We start from the raw sequence: 22,915 nt of genomic DNA on the forward strand, positions 1-22,915 counted from the left end.
GTCTAGTTTAATGAAAAGAAGGACTAGAGGTGACATGATAGCAGTGTCCCAATATTTGAGGGGCTGCCACAAAGAAAAGGGGGGGTGTCAACCTATTATTCTCCAAAGTACCAGAAGGCAGGACAAGAAACAATGGATGGAAACTAATCAAGGAGAGAACCAACCTAGAACAAAGGAGAAATTTCCTGACAGTTAAAATAATTAATCAGTGGAACGACTTGCCTCCAGAAGCTGGGTGCTCCAACACTGGAGATAATTTTAAGAAGAGATTGGACAATCAGGGTCAAGAGCTGATCCACCCTTCCAGCACATTTCCAAAAAAGGAAATTCCAAATCACATTCACATGAATTTCAGAAAACGAGAAGTTCCATGTTGGATCAGCTCTGCATTTATCTAGTAGTCTGGTTCCATAATAGTTGTGAGGATGTCTTAAACAGGACAGGTGTACAGCAGCATCCTGGCTACTGTTCGGCCACAGTAGGAGTCAAGAGATTGCCAACTTGTGAAATGGGATTTTTGAATGGTAACTACCGAGAGGTTTATCCGTCATGAATTTCTCTGATCTTTTAAATTCATTCTTGGTTTATTCACTGAGGCCACATAGGTATGCTGCCTATTCATGCAAGTCTACAGTACTGTGGTTTGCTTGTACCAGATGCCTACGTAACTGTGCTGGAACTGATTGGATTTGCTCTTTCAAAAGATCTCTCTCTACAGTAAGGTTTCCTCTGCTCTCTCTTTCCCCATTGTTTTCTCTAGCTGAGTGGGCTTCTTCAAGTATGTGTGAGATCGTGCATCGAAGTGCAAGCCAGATTTACTTCTGTGGAGCAGATAACAGGATACATTTTGGTAAGAAAGGCTCCCCATCAGAGAAATGAATGTCGAGATTTCTGTTTTATTTTTCGTGCACCCCAAACCCAAAAATCAGATTTGCAGAATTCCAGAGAACACGAAGGCATAAATCAATAGACGTTGGTTGAAATGCTGGTGTAGACACAGTATCGAGTTGGCATTTTCTAGTTTATAAATCCCATTTTCCATTTCTTCTTACAACTGAGAGTGACTCAAATGTCAAGTATCCACTGCTATAATTACACCAAACATCGGTTTTAAATCTTAGGTGAAAGAGAACTGGGTTATTTGGGCGTGCGGGGGGGTGTTCTTGTTCATAAATTTATCCCCACAATATTATTTTTAAAATGTCTCTTGGATCAATGTCATAAATTACAACAAACAGTATGAGCCTCGAATTATGAAAATGTCCAGTTTCTGGTCATTCCAATCTCTAACTAAAGTTACTATGATACCCTAATGCAGTGGTTCTCAACCTGTGGGTCGGGACCCCATTTGGGGTCGAACGACCATTTCACGGGGGTCGCCAAACAACGCAGTCCGCCATTTTTTTTCCCTTTTCCTTAGCTGTGCTACTCCCTTTTATTCTATTGGCTTTTGAAAGCCAATAGAATACAATCTCTTGAATAGAGTCTAATTCTATTGGCTTTCAAAAGCCAATAGGAGTTGTCCAGGCTGTCTCTGCCCTGCTGAGCCCGCCAAAAGTCCCATTCTGCAAACGGTGCTGCACCAGTTGAGTAGTCCTCGACTTACGACCGGTTGAGTAGTCCTCGACTTACGACCGGTTGGAGGTCGCGGCATTAAAAAGGTTGAGAACCACTGCCCTAATGGGTAGTAGCAATAATCGTGAGAAACAGAAAGAAAAAGGCCCAAATAAGAAACAGGTCAAACAAAAGAAATTTGAGTGGAAAGCAGAAATGTAAATTAAGGAAGCATCCCACTTTTGATGCTCCCTAGTTCTCTTGGAGATAAAGGAAAAGAGGGAAGACATGCATTCAGATTTACAATATTCCGTTACGGAAACTTTATAATAAAAGTAGCGTTAGCACCCGTAACTTTGGTTCTGACGGATACGGATTCCAGATGTTCTTTCTTTGTTTCCTTCAGAAATGCACTCCGGAGGGATCAGAGACCCCTCCAGTGGTCACCCCTCCCCCAGACTGGCCCGATAAGGGGGAAATCATTTTCAAGAACTATCAGATGAAATACCGGGAAAATAGTCCTATTGTCCTCCATGACATCAACATCCACATTCAAGCTAAAGAAAAAATTGGGATCATTGGCAGGACCGGTTCAGGTACAATCTATTCTATCGATCGCTTGTACGTTGTACTGATAATGAAATGCCCGTTTCTCTATGATTTACTCAGATATGGGAGTAAATGGGCAGGCATTGTAAAGACCGAGAAAGTCAGCAAATAACTTTTTTAACCTGAACTGGCGGAGGCCATACATTGTACTAAACAATTAAAAAAAAATCAATTTTGTCCTAGATATACCGTAAATGCCGGCGTATAAGACGACTTCCGCGAGCGCTGAAATCAGCGCCAAAGACGGGGGTCGTCTTATACGCCGAGTCGTCTTATACGCCGGAAATACTGGTAGTTTCCGACGTATAAGACGATGTTCTAGGAATGCGGCCCGGCTATAAAGACGGGGGTCGTCTTATACGCCGGGTCGCCTAATACGCCGGCATATATGGTAGTTCTTACTTTTAGCAAGGAATGGCAGCCTTTGGTTTTGTAATGGTATGTGAGAATGACCTTGGGAGACAGGAGGAAGAGCTCAGAGATTAAGTAACAGGTGAGACGGGTGAGAATTTGAGGTAATCTGAATCTATCAGATTCAGTTTAAATTCATTTAAAGTGATGATGATATATGGGGCCAGTTGCACTTCTACAAGCCTTCAAACAAATTTATCCGGTTGTTCAGGTTTATTTTCTCTCTCTCTCTCTCTCTCCCTCCCTCCCTCCCTCTGTCTCCCTCCCTCCCTCCTTCCACCTTTCTCTCTCTCTCTCTTTCCCTCTCCCTCCCTCTCATCTCCCTCCCTCTTTCTTTCTCTCTCCCCCTCTCTCTCCTTCCCTCCCTCTGTCTCCCTCCTTTCATCTCTCCCTCCCTCCCCCTTTCTCTCTCTCTCTTTCCCTCTCCCTCCCTCTGTCTCCCTCTCGCTTTCTCTCTCCCTCCCTCCCTGTCTCCCTCCATCCCTGTCTCCCTCCCTCCCCTTCTCTCTCTCCCTCCCTCCCTGTCTCCCTCCCTCCCTCCCTTCCCCTTTCTCTCTCTCCCTCTCCCTCCCTCTCTGTCTCCCTCCCTGTCTCCCTCCCCCTTTCTCTCTCTCTCTCTCCCTCCCTCCCTCCCTCCCTCTCTTTGGTTCCCAAATCTTTTGAATCTGTGCTCTTGCTGTACTTTTTCTAGTGCAGGGACTTCCAACCTTGGCAACTTTTAAGCCTTGTGGACTTCAACTCCCAGAGTTCCCCAGCCACAGAATTGAAGTCCACAAGTCTTAAAGTGGCCAAGGTTGGAGACCCCTGCTCTAGTGGAAAACCAGGAGGGAAGAGAGCTTGGGACAACACATCCTGGCATATGCAGAAGTAGAAAAACGTATTCCCCCCTCCAAGAAACATCCCTGATGACAGACGAAAAATGCTGTCGTTACTTTCGACAAGAAAGTGGGCTTCCTCGAGGTCATCTTGCATTATAGAGATCTGCAAAAATTTTCCCATCGTGGAATAATCCAACTTGAAAGAATAGACTTTTTTTAAAAAAAAAACTCAAAACAGATCCATTCTGAGGTTCGACACAGCCTGTTTCAAGAACGGAAGGTTCTTTAATCAAATAGTTTGCCATATCCAGTTTATTCTTTCTAATCCTAGTAACACAAACAGGGTGTCCCAGAAGGTTTAATGCCATTTTTAAGCTTTGAAAGCTCGACACTGCACTAAAATGAGAAGCTTTTAAAGCTTAAACCTGCACTGAGACTTTTGGGACACTCTACGTTTTGCAGTGTAGAATCTAAAGAGCAATCTAAATTCTCTTGCACTAGATTTCCAGAAAAAATATTTCTTGGCCCTCGGACGCTGGCATCTTTGGCCTGGCAGATTTTTTTAAATGATGGGGAAAGCTCATTTAAAAGGGACCCAGGTTGGCATTGTTCAAATCTTGCAGGAAAGTCCTCTTTGGGGGCTGCTCTGTTTCGACTCGTGGAACCAACGTCTGGCACGATTGTCATTGACGGCATTGACTCCTGCAGCATTAGCCTGGAATCTTTACGTTCAAAGCTGTCCATCATCCCGCAAGATCCTGTTCTGTTTGTAGGTACAATAAGGTAGCTGTTGCCATTATCCATTAACCTTTCCTGCCATTTTTTTTCGGGGGGGGGGTGGAGGGAGGGGCAGTGAAGTGGCTCAGTAATTAAGACATGGGGTTTGTCAGCTGGAAAACTGGCAATCCAGGCAGGTTTAAGACTCCAGCACCATGCGAGGGGGTGAGTTCCCGTCCTAGCTCCAGCTCTTGCATGCAAATGCGAGTAGATAAATAGGTACCACTTTGGTGGGAAGGAAAAGTGCCCCATGACCACATGACCCACATGACCCAGGGAAAAGTCTTTGGACAGTGCTGGGTCAATGGCCTTGAAACGGAGATGATCAGTGCCCCCTAGAGTTGGCAATGACTAGCGGAGTAAAATCTTCAGGGTTTCCATTACTTTTAGATTTTATTTATTTATTTATTTATGAGACTTATATACCGCTTTAAGTGCAAGCACTCTCTAAGCGGCGTACACCAGTAAGAAATGTGTATATATATATATATATATATATATATATATATATATATATACATACATACATTGCCCCCAACAATCTGGGTCCTCATTTTACCTACCCCGGAAGGATGGAAGGCTGAGTCAACCTTGAGCCGGTGAGATTTGAACCGCTGACCTGCTGAACACAGTCAGCTAAAGTGGCCTGCAGTACTGCTGCGCCACCTCGGCTCTTGCCAAAGCAAAAGCAGACCATTAAAGATGGTTTCCAGGCCCTCTTTTAAAAGGAATCCGGAGGATTGATGATCTCTGGATTACAAATTAGGGTGACTAGACAGACAGGCTATAAAAGATGGCTCTGTGTGATTCATTAGACCTCTTTAAAAAAGAAGAAGAAGAAAATGCCGTGATTTGCACCCAAGCGCTCCTCAACTGACTGGCTGCTATTTCATCTCTTATCTTTTAAGATCCAAACTCTGGGATCATTTTTATGATAAGTGCATTTGGATCCTCTCTGGGTCCTTGGGATGACGGGGTTGGTCGCTCCATCTTAGCCTTTTTCAAGAAGGCAAGGAGAAAAATAAAAGGTGAAGAAATAATTTCCTTGGTAGGAGGGTGTATAATACAGGTAGTCCTTGACTTACGACCACAATTGAGCTCAACTTTTCTGTTGCTAAGCGAGACAGCTGTTAAGTGAGTTCTGAGCCAATTTACAACTTTTCTTGCCTCAGTTGTTAAGTGAATCACGCGCTCCTTAAGTTAGTAACATGGTTGTTAAGCGAATGGGGCTTCCCCGTTGACTTTGCTCGGGAGAAGGTCGCAAAAGGGGATCACATGACCCCGGGATGCCCCAACTGTCATAAATATGACAGTTGCCAAGTGTTCAAATTTTGGTCACGTCACCCTGGGGATGCTGTAGTAGTCGTAAGTGTGAAAAATGGTCATAAATCAGTGGTGGCCATCTATGCTGAAAGGCATTCAGTCTTAGCTCCACAAGGCCGTCTGGAAACAGTGAGGAACCAGCCCCTGCCACGTCGGCACTACCCCCTGGGTGCATGCTGGGGAGTTGTCACCTTTTGTGAGGAATGAAGAAATGGACCATGCCTTGGCACTTGCCCCGGTCCTACCCCCTTCTTCTAGAGACCCTCAGATCGGTCCCACTCCTGCCCAGACCCGCACACGCACCCTTGACGCGAACGATGTAGAACTGGCCACACTCACCCAGTAGGCCGCACCCACCCTGGCTGCACCCACCTGGCTCCCCAAGGGCAACCGCAATGCTGATGCAGCCCTCAGTGAAGTTGAGTTTGACACCCCTGTTCTAAGGGATCCTATACCAAACAAACAGAAGGCAGGCTTATTTTGAATTTATTTTTTCCTCCTGCTTTGCTCTTTTCCAGCATCGAGAAACCTATTTTGAACCTCCTACTCCCTTAATACTCCATTTTTCTCTTTCCCATTTGTTTCCTCTCGCCATCACACCCACACATCCCCTGGGCAAATGAAAACCAGGTCCTGGGTCTAATCAGTGCTGGTCTTTAAACCTTATGGTGAGGCTCTCCTGCATTGTGAGTTATAATGACTCTGTTGATTAAATTGGGAGAGGGCCAAGCCTTGTAATGGTCTTTATCCCCTGGGCTTATTGGTCTTCCTGCCTCTTTGCTGGGCTGGTTATGAAAACTCATCCCACACAGTTCTCCATTATATTATATGCAAACACAGTCAATAGATTCATCACCACGTTAAGCCATAAGGTGGCTTATGGAATTTAATGCTGGCTAAAGCCACATCCTGCCGCTAATTCCATAAATGATTGCTACTGGATCACCTTATGCTAAACCAGTGTTCGTAGCTGCTTTGCACTAAAAGGGCTATTTCAACTCAAACCAACCATATTGGGACATAAGATTGTTTTCATTATCCTCATGAAAAATATTGTGGAAAGCCACGTGGTTGCAAGCATTCCCTCTCAACAATAACAAAGGATTGGAAACTTGGTCGTTTGATTTTTTTTGGGGGGGGGGGAATGCAAGGGTACATTATCTCTTTTGACTTCCATCAAGAATGGGTTTCTCTGAAGTATGTACAGCATAAGTGAAAAAAATAGAGGCAATATTATATATTAATTTACCAAATAGCCTAGCTGACACCAGCCAGAGCATAGAACAACTCAAAGAAGTAGTGGAAGATCGGAAGATGTGGAGAGACCTGGTCCATAGAATCGCCAAGAGTCGAACACAAGTGAATGGATAACATCACCATCACCCCAGTATTTTTCCAACTTCAGCCATCCAAAGATTCTACTTCTGGAACCTTCTTAGTAGAGTTTGATTCCACCTCTGTGCATTTAGCCTGATTTGCAAAATAATCATGAGCACTAGGACAGCCTACTAATAATACTAGAGTTATGTTTTCCTTGGCGTGCACGATTTATTTCTTTGGAACCAATTCCTAACTTGCAGGTACAACTTAGATCCTTTTCTTAACCACACTGATGATCAAATCTGGCAAGTTCTGAACCAGACGTTTATGAAGAACAAGGTATGTTTATGTTTTTGACACTGTGCATTATGATTTGCTGGTTATATAAAAAAAGACAGCACTTGAATGAATAGATCAATAGATTGTTAGATCGACAGAGATCGGGATAATATTGATAGATATAAAGATGGATGGAGAGACAGTAGAGACAGAAAGAGAGAGAGATCTATATAGATACAGATACAGGTATTTCTGAATCTGTATAACTATATATCTATAGATATAGATACAGATATAGATTGATAAAGATATAAAGAGAGAGATAAAGAGACAGAGAGAGAGAGAGAGAGAGATTCAAACAAGTTATCTATCATTGGATCCTTTAACACCAGAAGGCAACTGTTCACCTCTCTAAGAATGAATCAAGTTTATCTACTTATTCTATAATATTTCACCATCAAATGGAGATTATTTGTTGGAGAAAGGAGGTGTCCTCAATCCCTAGATGTTGGTTGCTCTGCAAAATGTTACACGGATCATTTCTCTCTCTCTCTCTCTCTCTTTCTTTCTCTCTCTCTCTGCTGTGCCTTTCTCCCGTTTGCCTGCCTTCCCCCCCCCGCCTGTCACCTAGCATTTGCATCACTTACCGCACGCTCCATTTACACCTGCATCACTTTCCCCAACAGAGAAGCGCCAATATAATTGTTAAAACCCCTGACCCGCCTTCAACTATTGTGAGCATCAAAGAGAACGTTTCAGCTAAGGGGTGTTTTCCTTTTCTCCCCCCTCTTGCTTTAGATTTCCAAACTACCAGGAAAGCTGGAGGCAGAAGTGGTCGAAAACGGGGAAAATTTTTCAGTGGGGGAACGACAGCTGCTCTGTCTGGCGAGAGCCCTCCTGCGAAACTCAAAAGTGAGTCCTGCCCGGATTTGACTTTATTCCGGCTGGTCTTGAATACTTGAGAGTCTCTTGAAGCTAAAAGATTGTTCAGTCTGCCTTTTCAGCTAGTTTTGCAGTTATGGTGAAGGGACATTAAAATGCTGTCCCTTCCAGTCCTATGATGCTATGACACTACTATTTAGCACTCGGCAATAACACTTAGACTTATATACCGCTTCACAGTGCTTTACAGCCCTCTCTAAGCGGTTTACAGAGTCAGCATGTTGCCGCCAACAATCTGGGTCCTCCTTTTTACTGACCTTGGAAAGATGGAAGGCTGAGTCAACCTTGAGCTGGTAAGAATCAAACTGCTGGCAGTCGGCAGAATTAGCCTGCAGTACTGCATTCTAACCAGTGCACCACCGTGGCTTAGATAGCAATAACAATAGAATTTAGACTTATCTATCGCTTCACAGTGCTTTACAGCCCTCTCTAAGCGGTTTAGAATCAGCCTATGGCCCCCAACAATCTGGGTCCTCATTTTATTGACCTCGGAAGGATGAAAGGCTGAATCACCCTTGAACTGGTCAGGATCGAACTCTTGGCAGTGGGCAGAGTCGGCCTGCAGTACTGCATTCTAAGCACTACACCACCACAGCTCTTATTTAAAGGCAAGTTAGATTATATCCCTGGTGTTTATATAGATTATGCACAAAACAAGGCTCTAAGCAGAAGCAGGAGTGATTCTGGAGTTCAGCAATGGTTTAGATTGAGGATTTGACTCAACCAAATCTCCAACTCAGCTCAGATGAACCAGGTCAGTTCAGATCAGATTTGGATGAAAGCTGATGACCCAGTGTATCTATGCAAAAAGGCTTTCTTCACAAATCTAATCAGGTTTTGAAGTGTCGTGACTCTTTGGAGGATATTGGGACTTCTGATGGACCCTTTTGGGCCTGGCCCAGCACAAGGGCGAGTCTTCTTGTTGTCTTCCATCCTGAAGGCAGGACAAGAAACAATGGATGGAAACTAATCAAGGAGAGAAGCAACCTAGAACTAAGGAGGAATTTCCTGACAGTTAGAACAATTAACCAGTGGAACAACCTACCTCCTGAAGCGGTGAATGCTCCAACACTGGAAGTTTTTAAGAAGAGGCTGGACAGCCATTTGTCTGAAATGGTATAAGGTTTCCTACCTGAGCAGGGGGTTGGACTAGAAGACCTCCAAGGTCCCTTCCAATTCTGTTATTCTGTTATGGTCAGTTATGAAAGTGGAGGGAGCTTCCCAGCACCTGGCTCTATAGAAGCTCTCTTCAGTAATTTTATCGGGCCCTCATCCTAACTTTACTCTGATTTTTTTTTCTAAGGGGCCTTACTCTGTGTTTTATTTAAGCAATTGTTTGCATATTTAAGAGACTCGTTGAAATATTTAAACACTCGTTTTGGTGATTGGTTTCACCTCACTCAAAGGATGGACTGTTTAAATTATACTGCAGTTCCAACACTATCATAATAATGTTTTTATTTTATTTTGTTCATCTGGTCAGGTAGAACAGCCCTACCGCTATTCCAACCAATTCTGGTCTATTCAAGAGGCCTCGTTCTGTTCCCTTTCCAGCCACTGCTGTCCCTGGGGCTGCCATTCTTTCTGCAAAAGGAAGATGGTGCTGTTGTTTAAAGGGCCAGCAGGCTCCATGTGCCAAATGTCAACTCTACCTGATCTTGTTAATAAGGAATCCAAATATTTGTTTGGTTAAATAGGCTCTAAGGAACAACAGGTTTACTCTGTATCTCTGCTTGGCATACTGCTTTTCGTTCCAAAAATATTTGTTCTGACATTTTGCTGTTCAGTACCTCACCGAAAAGCCCTTACATCTCCTCTCAAATCTATGTTTGTGCAACATGTGTCATCTGCACAGGTTACTATGGCTAGGTTCACACAGCACCTTAATTCCAAACTAAGCCGACCGCAATTCGTCAATGCATTACCGTCATTGTAAAACCCAAAGGTGCTTTTTCAAAAGGCAACTGGACTTTGTTTTCCCTTGAGGACATGTCACTTCTCATCCAAGAAGCTTCTTCAGTTCTGACTGAATGGTGGGGGATGGAAGGATTTATATTCCTTGTAGTCATCTGGTCGTTAGCACTCTTTCTGAGAGTCCTGGAGGCCACTTAGAGGTTTATCTGTGTCCTCAGAGTCACCTGAATCATGCAAATGGGTGTGGAACTATTCACTATAACATTATTCAGGTGTTATAAATTTCCAAGGGGCTTCAACAACTCTCAGTAAGAGTGCTAATGAACAGATAATAATAATACTAATACTAATAATAGTAATAATAATAAAGTTGGAAGGGACCTTGGAAGTCATCTAGTCCAACCCCCTGCTCAGGCAGGAAACCCTGTACCATTTCAGACAAATGGCTGTCCAGTCTCTTCTTAAAAACTTCCAGTGTTGGAGCATTCACTGCTTCTGGAGGCAGGTTGTTCCACTGGTTAATTGTTCTAACTGTCAGGAAGTTTCTCCTTAGTTCTAAGTTGCTTCTCTCCTTGATTAGTTTCCATCCGTTGCTTCTTGTCCTGCCTTCAGGTGCTTTGGAGAACAGCTTGACTCCCTCTTCTTTGTGGCAGCCCCTTTGTGGCAGCCCCTTTGTGGCAGTGTTCTTTGGAACACTGCTATCCTGTCCCCCCTCGTCCTTCTCTTCGTTAAACTAGACATACCCAATTCCAGTAGCCATTCCTTGTATGTTTTAGCCTCCAGTCCCCTAATCATCTTTGTTGCTCTTCTCTGTAAAGTAACGTTCTACATTTAGGCAAGAAAAACCAAATGTACAGGTATAGTATAGGGGGTACCTTGCTCAATAGTAGTAACTGTGAGAGGGATCTTGGAGTCCTAGTGGACAATCCCTTAAATATGAGCCAGCTGTGTGCTGCAGGTGCCAAAAAGGCCAACACAGTGCTAGGCTGCATGAACAGAGGGATAGAATCAAGATCACGTGAAGTATTAATACCACTTTACAATGCCTTGGTAAGGCCACACTGGGAATACTGCATCCAGTTTTGGTCACCACAATGTAAAAAAGATGTTCCTCCACCATTCAGTCAGAACTGAAGAAGCTTCTTGGATGAGAAGCAAAGCGTCGTCAAGGAAAAAGCAAAGTCCTTTTGAAAAAGCGCCTTTGGGACAATCATGATCTGGATGACTGAGAATCTCCAGAAACAGTCATTGTAAGACCATCTTTGTGCATCAGGCCTCCAGTTGGCGAGTTGCCTTGGCTACTTTTGTGTGCCAACATTCATTTACTTTTCCTTGCTTGCCCTTGTAGAAAAAGAAGACAATCGCCCAACCTGTTTGAATTCTTCCCACAGATTATCCTCCTTGACGAAGCCACTGCTTCTATTGATTCCGAGACAGATACGCAGATTCAGAGGGCCAATAAAGAAGCATTTGTAAACTGCACAGTCTTGACAATAGCACACCGCCTCAACACCATTAAAGAGTGCGACCGCATTTTGGTGCTGGATAAAGGCAAGGTATTGAACCGGGGGGGGGGGGGGAAATCGACAGAAGACCCAGTTTATCAAGTAACTGATGTATTAGACATTGGGATTATTTTCAGAAAAGTATTCTTTTGGGTCCTTTTTAAACAATAAGGATTCATTTTGCAGAAAAGGGAAAATGATTTATTTTTCTCTTAAGTAAACAATACTTAAAGGGTGAAATGCACTTTATTCATAACCAACACCCCAGTAGGCACCCAAATAATATTAGGAGAAAAATACAAAAATGAATGCAAATAATCTTAACATGAACTAAAGAGATAGGAAGCTAGCACTGATGAGGTTATCTAGTTGAGTAATGAAACGTCTTCAAGAGAACAACCAAGCCCAGAGAACACCAATGACCCCATATCCCTCCTCTCTTCCTCCTCCTCCTCCTCCTCTCCACAAACCCCACTGCCTTCTAGCACTGATAATGTCACAAAGTTGGGTAATGAAATGTCTGCAAGAAAACAACCACACTCAGAGAACACCAATGACCCCACACCCGTTCTCTCTTCCTCCTCGTTCTCCTCCTCCTCCTCCCTACAAACCCCACTGCCTTCTAGACTGATAATGTTACAAAGTTGGGTAATGAAACGTCTGCAAGAAAACAACCAAGCTCAGAGAACACCAATGACCCCACAACCCTTCTTTCTTCCTCCTCCTCCTCCTCCTCCTCCTCCTCCTCCCTACAAACCCCACTGCCTTCTAGCACTGATAATGTTGCGAAGTTGGGTAATGAAATGTCTGCAAGAAAACAACCACGCTCAGAGGGCGCCAAGGACTCCAGAGAGATGGGAATCTATGGCAGATTGCACATATTCCCGATCATGAGTTCTGTTTTAGAAAAGGAGCACAATACAATAAAGGAGCACCCAGGGCAAACCCAATCCACAATGAAGGCTCAGAACAAGTCAACGGTTTTCTCTTATTGAGCCCTCCTGGATTCCTCCCCCACTCGTCCCTCTTCTCCTTCCCCCAGACAACTTTTAAATGCATTCAGGGAACTCTCTGTACACTTGCTTCATACTTGACATTTGCTAATGTACCTGACATTTCTTATATTTCACTCCTGATTATTTTCAGGTTGTTACTTTCGGCAAGCCAAAAGAAATTTTCAAACATCCCAATTTTCATTTGCCTGTGGCTTAGCCACGGCCAGGAAAACCCCCATCAGAGGAAGGCAAGACCACCAGCAGCACCAGCAGCGCTTTCCAGGTGGACTTTGGACAATTGAGGCGTTGCAGGGAGGAAGGCAGCCAATGGAGAATACATGCTTAACTCACCCGGCCTGTCCACAGGTATTATGACTTTTCACCGTTGATCCCCGTCTTGCTTGGTGAGTTCCGAAGCTGGCATGAAGCAGGCAATTAAAACAGAGAATGTGCCGAGGAAAATGGAAAGAAGCACCATGAGCTGTGTGTCCAACAAGTTGCTTTCATCTTGTGTTTGGCGTTTCAAAAATAAAAGTAGCCACCGTCTCATGTGCAAAGAAAACATGCTTCTCTGGTACATTGGTCTCCAATGCAAGGGTGGGATGAAAACCTGAATACTGAACCATCTGCAATCCATTAGACTTGAATATGTTCCAGTGTAACCAATTGCAAATGTAGTTGGCTCCAACTAAAGTTTCATTGACCTTAGCACAGTTTAATCACAATTCTAACCATTGTCTGTCCACTGCAGGATGAAGGCCTCTTCCACATGTTTCCAACCGATACAGTCTTGAGCTTTCTTTCGCCAACTGGGCCCGCCATACTTGCTGATGTCATCGATCCATCTTGTTCTAGGTCTCTTTCGATCAAGTGGGAACTATTCTATGACTGTCTTGGTCCTTCTGCCCTTAATTCTTCTTGTTTTGAGACCGGCCCATTTCCATTTCAATTCTTTTACTCCCTCGATGGCATCGTATACTTTTGTTTGTTCTCCAATCCATGTGCAGGTCTTCCTATCTTGTCTTGTGATGCCAGTCCTGTGTCTTTCCATGGCTCTTTGCACAAGTAATGACAATTATCACTTTCAAAACCAAGCCAAAAATGCAGAATTTTTCTTTGAAGGAAGCATCCATATATCCTTGGTAGTAAGGTGACCAACTTTTTTACTATGAAAAGGAGGACACAAATAAATTGAAGAAAAAAATATCATAAATAAAAGAAACATTTTATTCATTGCAACAATAATACAGACAACTTGCACGTGCCAAGTTTGCCAGCCGGATGTTTTGGCGCGCTCAGCAGCAATTCCTATTGACTTTCGAAAGCCAATAGGGAGAGTAGCACAGCTCATGCAAAAGTTGAAAAAAAACCATCAAAAAAAAGGTGCCGGAATGCCGTTCTAAGCGTTCTGTGAGGGGGGAAAAAAAGCCCTGCAGATTAGTCTTCAAATATCGAAAAGGAGGACATGCAGGAGGACACTTTTCGAGGGAGGACAGAAATTACAAAAGGAGGACTGTCCTCCCTAAAGGAGGATGGTTGGTCACCTTATTGGTAGCAATCTTGTACTGTCTTAGATCGTCTGATTCACTGACTTCAGTGAGGCTTAGATTTAAGCAGCTCTGCCGAATTGCAGGAAGCAGTTTTTGTCCCTAGCTTTTGGTGTATCCAGTAATAAAAGGAGACGGGCACGATCCAGGTGGAGATTTTAAATCTCCCAGGCCTTATAACCAAAACTAATCCCAACATATAGTAAGTTTAAAAGCCTCATTGCAATCCATGAATTGTAGAACAGTTTTCCAAAGGCTGAATTGGGCCCGATAACATACAAACCTCTCTTACAGGTTTTCCTTGAATTACGACCACAACTGAGTCGCAAATCTTTTGTTGCTAAGTGAGACATATTTAAGTGAGTTTTGCCCCCTTTTATGACTTTTCTTGCCACAGTTGTTAAGTGAATCACTGCAGTTGTCAAGTTAATAACTCAGTTGTTAAGTGAATCTGGCTTCCCTCGTTGACTCTGCTCGTCAGAATGTCGCAAAAGGGGATCACATGACGCCGGGACATTGCGATCGTCATAACTGTGAGTCAGTTGCCAAACGTCTGAATTTTGATCACGTGACTCCGGGGATGCGGAAACGGTCGTAAGTGTGCAAAACGGTTATAAGTCCCTTTTTGCAGTCTTTGTTGTGACTTGGAACAGCCACTAAATGAACTGTTGTAAATCGAAGATTCCCTGTATTCTCTATGAGATTAGATTAGATTAGATTATTATAAACAGCTGCATTGCTAATGAACACAAGATCTGCATTGTAAATAGGGTAAGGGACCAGTCGTAAGCTTGACCTCGATTGTTAGTTTTTAAAGGGAACTCTTTTACCTGGCAAAGCCATCCCTGGTCACGCTGATTTATCTTTCCGCTATTCGTACAGAATAACAAACAGTCCTATTGGGAAGGATAAATATAGCCATTTAATTAATATTTGCTTGTTCCCATGGTTTTATTGCCCCCAGATTGCTAACTCATTGCCATTTTATTGTGTACAAATAATATTCCTACATTCATATCTGGCTTTAAATGTCAGTATATTACTACTACTACTACTACTACCATTACTATTCGGCAACTCCTTTTGTTTCTTTTTAGCATGAACAGCCTACTAGAGGCTGCCTTTGAATCACGAACAATAGTGCCGTACTGAGAGTCTAAAATGTTCCTAATGAATGCTGGAGTGGGAACATCATGGCCTAATGTAGCTACAATTACATGGGCTGTCTTCAGATGTTGCAGGATCAGGTGCAGAAGAGAACAAACCAGCACCTCCTCCTGTTAAATGGATAGCAACTGGCATGACTCATCGGCCGTGCTGGAATTATCCAAACAGAGCATTATATGTTTCCTGCAGGAGAACTGATCTAGCAGAATGTTCCCTGCTGAAAGAAACTGTATATTTTGGAGGAATGCTAGCTCACTAGCTAAAGCAAGGGTCCCCAACCACTGGGCCACAGCCTGTTCAGAACTGGTCCATGCAAGGGGCGGGTGAGTGTGCATCCACGCAGCTCCACTTGTGCGAGCGGTGGGCAGTCACACTCCACACAAAGCTCCACTTGCATGAGCAGTGGGCACTCCTGATCATGCACAAAGCTCCACTTGCATGAGCAGCAGGCGCTCCTGATTACGCACAAAGCTCCACTTGCATGAGCGGTGGGCACTCACACAAACAAAGCTCCACTTGCATGAGCGGTGGGCACTCACACTCACAAACAAAGCTTCACTTGCATGAGCGGTGGGCACTCACACACACAAACAAAGCTCCACTTGCATGAGCGGTGGGCACTCACACACACAAAGCTCCACTTGCACAAGCAGTGGGCACTCACACTCATGCAAGCTCCACTTGCATGAGCGGCGGGCACTCCTACCCACACCTGAAGCTCCATTTGTGTTAGCTTGCCCAAATAGAACTATATGCACACCCACTTGCACAAATGGAACTGTGCACACTCATCTGCACACCTACCACTCACACGGAACAGCCCCGTCTCCCCCACCCTGTCTGGGCAGGCCACCAAACTGGAAAGGTTGGGGTTCACTGAGCTAAAGCATTGGTCATTTGGATTCGCCAAATTGTTGCAGTATGGACTGTTCAGAACCATGCTCCTTTTCAAGACACACCATTTCTTACACTGCCATTGGTCTTCCTGATCTATCTCCCTTCTTTCAATTATCAACCACTATTTCATGGTCACTGAATGTGCTCAGAAAGGCACAGCCTTCCTCGTCTCCACCGCATATATTTCCAAAGTCACGGATGCTTAAGATTTCCAAACGTGGAGATTAAATGCTGTAGCAATTATAACTTCTAGAAGTAATTGCAATCTCTACCTAAAGAAGATTATCAAGTCGCTACTCAAGTGAAATCAATCTAGATTCAAATAAACACAACACACCTGCTTGATTTCATATTCTGGTATGCAAGCATGCCTAATATGAGTTTCCAATCGTGAAAAAATATGATCATTCTCATATCCTAATTATGAGCATCTCAGCTGTACAGGTCCATATTATGTTAGATAGTCCTTTTCCTTAATCCAGTGAGGCTCTTATGTTCTCACAGAGATCGCCCGACACTATCAAATCTTTCTTGAAAAGCCCCTGAGAACTAATCTTCTTCTAACATGGCTATCCCAAAGATGAAGATGTTGCAGCTGGGAAATTGTTTTGGGAAAAGATAGAACGGATATTGGCCTGTTTCAGGCTTCAAACTCACACAGACAGCAGCGAGCTGAGAATAGCAATTTACTCAAGACTGAGTAGATAACGGCAGATAAGGGAAGGAATGTAAATCAGCAAAATCTCTTGGAAAAAAAAATCTTGCCTGGGTGGTTTTGCTTTCAACAGGCGCACACAGAAGAATAGTTAAAATCCAGTCCAAAGTTCAAAAAGCGAAGTCAAGTTTGTCAGGCAGTCCAAGGTCAGAGTTTCACAAACATTTGAATGTTGCAAGGTAAGTAAACCATTTTCCTCCAATCCTTTTGGAATACAATTTTCACACACCTTAACCTTTGGACATTTTGTCTGAGAACTCTAGAAATGGTCATCTAAATCTCTCTGGAAGGTAGTAAACTGAAGAAAGGTCTCCTATTTTTTTAAATGACCCTGTAATCTCTTGCTTCAAGGTGAGATCAGGGTGACTGAGTGGAGCTGAGCGTTTACTGGCTGGATGCCCTTCCTGACACCTACACGGAGTTCACAGTAGATATTTTCTTTTTGCACCCTGATAGAGAAATATCTGTCACTGCCTAGGATTGAACTCTCAACCTTCCGAATAGGAGACAAACTGCCTTAACTTCTAGGCCACCACTCCAGTCAAAGAAAGGTCTCTTAATATATCACAGTAATTAGAAATGTTAAGGAAAAATGCAACTGAAGTCGATCCTTTACCAATTGTGACCTTGTTGGAGTCACAATCTGGATCAGACCTATCTACATTGATAGAAAACTTTCCAGTCTCTCTGGTATGACTGTCCCCCAACTCCCCAGTGTAAATCATACATTTGACTCTTGCTATGGATTGTGACCCCAGTGGGTTAAATTAAACAAGCAAATAAACCCTGTCCTTCCCCGTTGGCTTTTCTTCTTTCCTCAAACAGCACATCTGCAACCATTTACTCTTTAGGTTAATCAGTCTATTGATTAATCCATTGCAGCTCTAATGGGTAATAAATCAGCTTAAACAAACACAACCCTTTTCCTTTTAACCTCCCTTTGAAAGCATAAAATCCCGTTAGGGGACTGCCCCAAGCATAAGTGACGGCGCCTTCAGAACCTTTGTGACTTATTTGGGGCCTAGAGACACCTCTCTGGTGTGTTGCAACAGGCATATATGTTCAGGCTCATTTTTCAATGATTGAGCAACTGAAGGAACAGCCTTCCTGGACGGGGAACTCACGCCAAGCGTGACAGCCAGCTACCCAACCGAGGAAGAGTTCAACCAACCGGCGGGCAAGGCGAGGGCGCCAAGGGAGGCTCCTGGAGAACCCAAAAGAGCAGGTTAGCTGTTGGATGCCCGGCTGACATTGATACAAGAGGACAATGTTCTCAAGGGCTGTTGCTGATGGCAGTGATAAATGACAGCGATTTCTGGAGCTGAAAAAAAAGTCAAGTGAAGATAAAGGATAATAAATGGAGAAGCAACATACATGACACCAGGACTAGGGAAGTAAGTGCAAAGAGGGATGATTGATTGATTTCGGGGGGGGGGGAGATGAAAGCCATCTGGGCACAACAATATTTCTCTACAGTCGATGTTGGCCACTGTCAGTCTGTACCTGAACAAGAAACTAGGACATTTTAGCAGGATGGATGTCTGCAGAGAGCTGAAGAAGCTTCTCGGATGAGAAGTGAAATATCTTCAAAGAAAAACAAAGGAAGTCCAGTTGCCTCATGAAGGACCACCTATGAGAAGTACAAGGTTTCTTGCTTGAGCAGGGGGTTTGGACTAGAATACCTTCAAGGTCCCTTCCAGCTCTGTTCTGATTGATTGATTGATTGATTGATTGATTGATTGATTGAAATAGTCTAGGGTCTCCTGCTTGAGCAGGGGGCTGGACTAGAAGACCTCCAAGGTCCCTTCTAGCTATATTCTGATTGATTGTTGATTGATTGATTGATTGATTGATTGAAATGGTCTAGGGTCTCCTGCTTGAGCAGGGGCTGGACTAGAAGACCTCCAAGGTCCCTTCTAGCTATATTCTGATTGATTGTTGATTGATTGATTGATTGATTGATTGATTGATTGATTGATTGAAATGGTCTAGGGTCTCCTGCTTGAGCAGGGGGCTGGACTAGAAGACCTCCAAGATCTCTTCCAGCTCTGTTCTGATTGATTGAAAGCCAATGGGAGAAGCGGGTTCATTAATGACTCTGTGAATCACTTAACTACGGGATTTGCTTAACAACCAGGGCAAATAGGTGGTAAAATTGGGCACGATGCTCTTAACAAACACCCTGCTCAACAATGGAAAAGCTGGTCCCATCTGTAAGACCCACCTGTAAGTTGTGGAAAGGGGAGAGAGTTTTGGAAGGAAACGGTGTCCGTAAAAAGTGATAGGACAATTACATTTTGTGTCAGAGCTCTTATCTGCAGTTGGTGCTGTTTCTTGGGGGAATCGGCTGCAGCTTTTTATCTTTCCCTGCTGTCTTCTCCAAATACAACCCTATTTCACCGTGACTTCTTGCGTTTTGATTCTCAGTGCAAATATACACCAGCTAGGTTTTCGCGGGTGTTTGTGTGTAGGTCTTTGGTTGTTCGGGTTTTCTCCCGTGTAAAATTGGAAGTGTCTTGGCGACGTTTCAACGAAGTCCCATTCGTCATCCTCAGGCTGGTGTTTTCAGCTTCGTGCTTCGAGCAGCAATGGTCAAGAAATATATATATATATTTCACCGTGACTTCTTGCCTTTTGATTCTCAGTGCAAATATACACCAGCTTCATATATATATATATATATATATATATATATATATATTCGTGCCGGGGGGGGGGGAACCATGATCTTATGGTGCGCCTTCTGAGCTGCAAGATCTAGGACGGATTAATAACAATATGCAATTTTGATTTCTGACCAGGTTTGTGCAGATAGCACAATAATCTTGATCCACACTTATTCCTGTAAACATTTGCCATTTGTAAAGGCACAACTGATGCTCTCCCTCCTCATAGCAGATTCCAACTTCTATGGAAGCGATTCCATCGATTGAAAAATTGCAGAGAGATGCGCTGATCCATAAAATTCTGCAAGCAATTATTCTTTTGTTCCTCGGCTTCTGTTGCTTTTGTCGCCAAATTTTTTTTTTAAAAAAAAATGATGTGATCCTACACACTCATTCCTCTTCCCATTGTCTCTTCTTGACCAAATTGTCTTCAGGGTGAATCAGAACTGTTCATTAGCTCGCCTCCCTGGAGGAGACCAAATGCCACCCAAATGATAGATCTTGGTGTTTAACTCATTCCGATTAAATGTGGGTGGATCTGCCTGTCAATTAAGCCCGGATCAAGAGTTGCGGTCCTGCTATTCAGCATGTAAATTTTCCATCAAATGGAATTCTAAATAACAGGTTAGCTACCTCCTTGGCTGAGAACAGAAAGATAATATATAAATCCAGCAGAATCAAAGGGTCAAGGCTGCAGATCACTTAGAGAGAGAAAAAAAAACCACGAACTGAAAAGTGACAGAGAAACGAGCAGGATGCAAATGAATTTTTTTCTGCGGATTAAGTCAGGGGTGGAAGCTCAGAGGTCACCAGTCAAAAATGATTCCTCGGTGGAATCTAAAATGCTCTATGGAGTGATTACAAAATCTAGATATTCAGAGGCATAAAGCTTTTAAAAATGCAGAAAGATGCTGGGCAATTAAAGCAAGGGATAAGTCTATCTTCCCAGGTTGTTTGGAGAAAGAAAATGGGGCAAGAAAGACAACACCACCCCCAGTACAGGTAATCCTCGACATATGACCACAATTGAGCCCAAACTTTCTGTTGTTAAGTGAGACTCTTGTTAAATGAATTTTGCCCCATTTTACGACTTTTCGTGCTACCGTTGTTAAATGAATCACTGCAGTTGATAAGGTAGTAACCTGGTTGTTAAGTGAATCTGGCTTCCCCCAGTGACTTTGCTTGTCAAAAGGTTGCAAAAGGTGATCACATGACCCCAGGGATGCTGCAACCGTCATAAGTATGAGTCATTTCTCAATTTTGATCACGTGACCCTGGGGATGCTGCAACGGTCGTAACAGTGAAAAATAGTCATAAGTCACTTTTTTCAGTTCCGTTGTAACTTTGAACGGTCACTAAATGAACTGAGGGAGAGGGTCTCAGAATGTATTGAGTTGCTGGATAAAAATTAAAAATGCCTTTGATTTTTTTTATAGCCTGTCCACAACATTTGAGCACCAATGTATTAATTTATCCAAGGGAGATTGTGGCTTACTTAACCCTGGTTCTCTTGCTGACCTTACTTTCTTATTTGTTACCCCAGATGAATAAACGATGTGAGGTCATCTGGGTAGAGGAATGAAAATACAGTTTAGGGTTTACTATGAAATGCGGGTTGTTGCAAATTGCCGTCGTACAAATCAGCTGGCGCAATGCTTGGCAAGGGATGGCGGCCATGATATTGTTTATCCTGTTTTCTTTTCTATATACTGAAATTGTGCTGAATTGGAAGAGAAGTCCCAATCATGTCCAGCACTGATTAGCCCTTTTCCAAAGCCCTTGAATTCTTTGCGGAAAGGGCAAGGGAAAGACATCAACCTCCTCCTCTCCTCTCCTCCTCCTTTTCCTCCTCCTCCTCCTCCTCCTCTCCCCTTCTTCTCCTCCTCCTCCTCCCCTTCTTCTCCTCCTTCTCATTCTCCTCCTCCTTCCCTCTTTCTCCTCCTCCTCCTCCTCTCCTCCTTTTCCTCCTCCTCCTCCTCCTCCTCTCCTCCTCCCCTCCTCCTCTTCCTCTCCTCCTCCTCTTCCTCCTCCTCCTCCTCCCCTCCTTCTCCTCTTCCTTCTCCTCCTCCTCCTCCTCCTCCCCTTCTTTTCCTCCTTCGCATTCTCCTCCTCCTTCCCTCCTTCTCTTCTCCTCTTCTTCCCCTCCTTCTCCTCCTCCTCCTTCTCCTCCTCTTCTTCCCCTCCTCTTCCTCCTCTCTTCCTCCTCCTCCCCTCCTCCTCCTCCTCCCCTCGTCTTCCTCCTCCTCCTCCTTTCCACAATCCCCCTCCCTTCTAACACTGATGATGTTCCCTAATTGAGTAATCAAATGTCTGCAGGAAAACCATCAAGCTCAGAGAGCACCAAGCACCCTCCTCCTCCTCCTCCACCACCGCCACCACCACCATCAACACCAGCACCAGCACCCCATTTAAAAATACAGAAAACCTCATTCAACTCAAGAGCAAACTACCTGATCTTTGACCGACATAGCTGGTTATAGTTAAAGGATCCTGAAGCTGGGCAGGACATACCCTGTGAAGAATCCCCACTCACCCAGTAGCATGTAGTCCCAAGAAGTCTCTCTGACCACATCACCAAAGCCTGGTGACCCGCTCCAAACTGAAGGTGGAAAACGTAACCTGCGCCCAAGAAAGCAAAAAGAACACAATTAGTTGCACAGAAAACACCAGTCCATCTTTCCGTGAAGCTCAGCTCTTGTTCTGCAATCAATTCTTGATTCCATCCTAAAGACGATTAGTTCAAAGGTTCGAAGGATTGCTCACCTGATTTACAAAAGGAACAAACTATATGCAAGCAAGACGTTTTTCATCTGCTCCAGGAGAAAACATCTGTGCAAATAGCGATGGCTCTTTAGGTTATTCTGATCTGGGGATTTATTTCACACAGGGTCAGAAGCTGCTAGGATATTGCAATGGCACGTGAGGATGTCCTTGAGAGATGAGAGAAGAGAGGCTGTCTGGGGAACGATCAGATTAAAGGAAGGGGGAGCCCTCAACTGCACAACGGGAAAAGAAAGAAACTTAGAAAAGGTCAACCCGAACTTTCCAGGCTGTAAAAAGAGGAGGGGGAAAGATTTGTACTTTCAGACTTGCAAGATTCTATTAATGTTGTCTGTCCTTCTAAGTACAGAGAGGCCCAAAATGTCCAGAGGCAAGAAGAGAAAAGAAAAAAAAATCAATGCTTATTTCATGATGGGAATAAAAACAGATTTTCAGTTTTGAGCTCCTTTAAATTTGTTGAGTGGGTGGTCTCTCTCTCTCTCTCTCTCTCTCTCTCTCTCTCTCTCTCTCTCTCTCTCTCTCTCTCTCTCTCATATAGTCCCTTGCTTAACCATTTGTCGTGACCTGAAAATCTTTGGTGATTTTGCTCCTCCTGCAGCAAAGAAGACGGACTTTGGGTAGAAAAAAAAAAGGCTGGCTTAACAACTCTGAAACGAGGTGCGGAATGCTACAAAATGTATAGGATCACGTCCCAT

At 43.8% G+C, this 22,915-nt stretch overlaps 1 protein-coding gene across 3 annotated transcripts in view; it reads left to right on the forward strand.

Annotated features, from left to right (window-relative positions):
- LOC120312133 (multidrug resistance-associated protein 9-like) overlaps window positions 1-13,437 on the forward strand; it is a 50,622-nt gene extending 37,185 nt beyond the window's left edge. For 2 of the 3 annotated variants that reach the window (XM_039352444.1, XM_039352445.1), the window contains exons 23-29: window positions 761-850; window positions 1,961-2,150; window positions 4,016-4,175; window positions 7,073-7,151; window positions 7,890-8,003; window positions 11,339-11,503; window positions 12,599-12,980. In XM_039352444.1, the coding sequence (XP_039208378.1) occupies window positions 761-850; window positions 1,961-2,150; window positions 4,016-4,175; window positions 7,073-7,151; window positions 7,890-8,003; window positions 11,339-11,503; window positions 12,599-12,664 (864 nt within the window). In that variant the 3' untranslated portion in view covers window positions 12,665-12,980. Of the gene's footprint in view, window positions 1-760; window positions 851-1,960; window positions 2,151-4,015; window positions 4,176-7,072; window positions 7,152-7,889; window positions 8,004-11,338; window positions 11,504-12,598; window positions 12,981-13,198 lie in introns of those variants that run through there. The other variant, XR_005557797.1, reaches the window with a different exon arrangement.
- Window positions 13,438-22,915: the final 9,478 nt, after the last annotated feature.

The sequence above is a fragment of the Crotalus tigris genome, unplaced genomic scaffold (genome assembly GCF_016545835.1).
Source record: "Crotalus tigris isolate CLP2741 ecotype Arizona unplaced genomic scaffold, ASM1654583v1 scf7180000018432.44079421565:4894166, whole genome shotgun sequence".
In the NCBI taxonomy this organism is placed as follows: domain Eukaryota; kingdom Metazoa; phylum Chordata; class Lepidosauria; order Squamata; family Viperidae; genus Crotalus; species Crotalus tigris.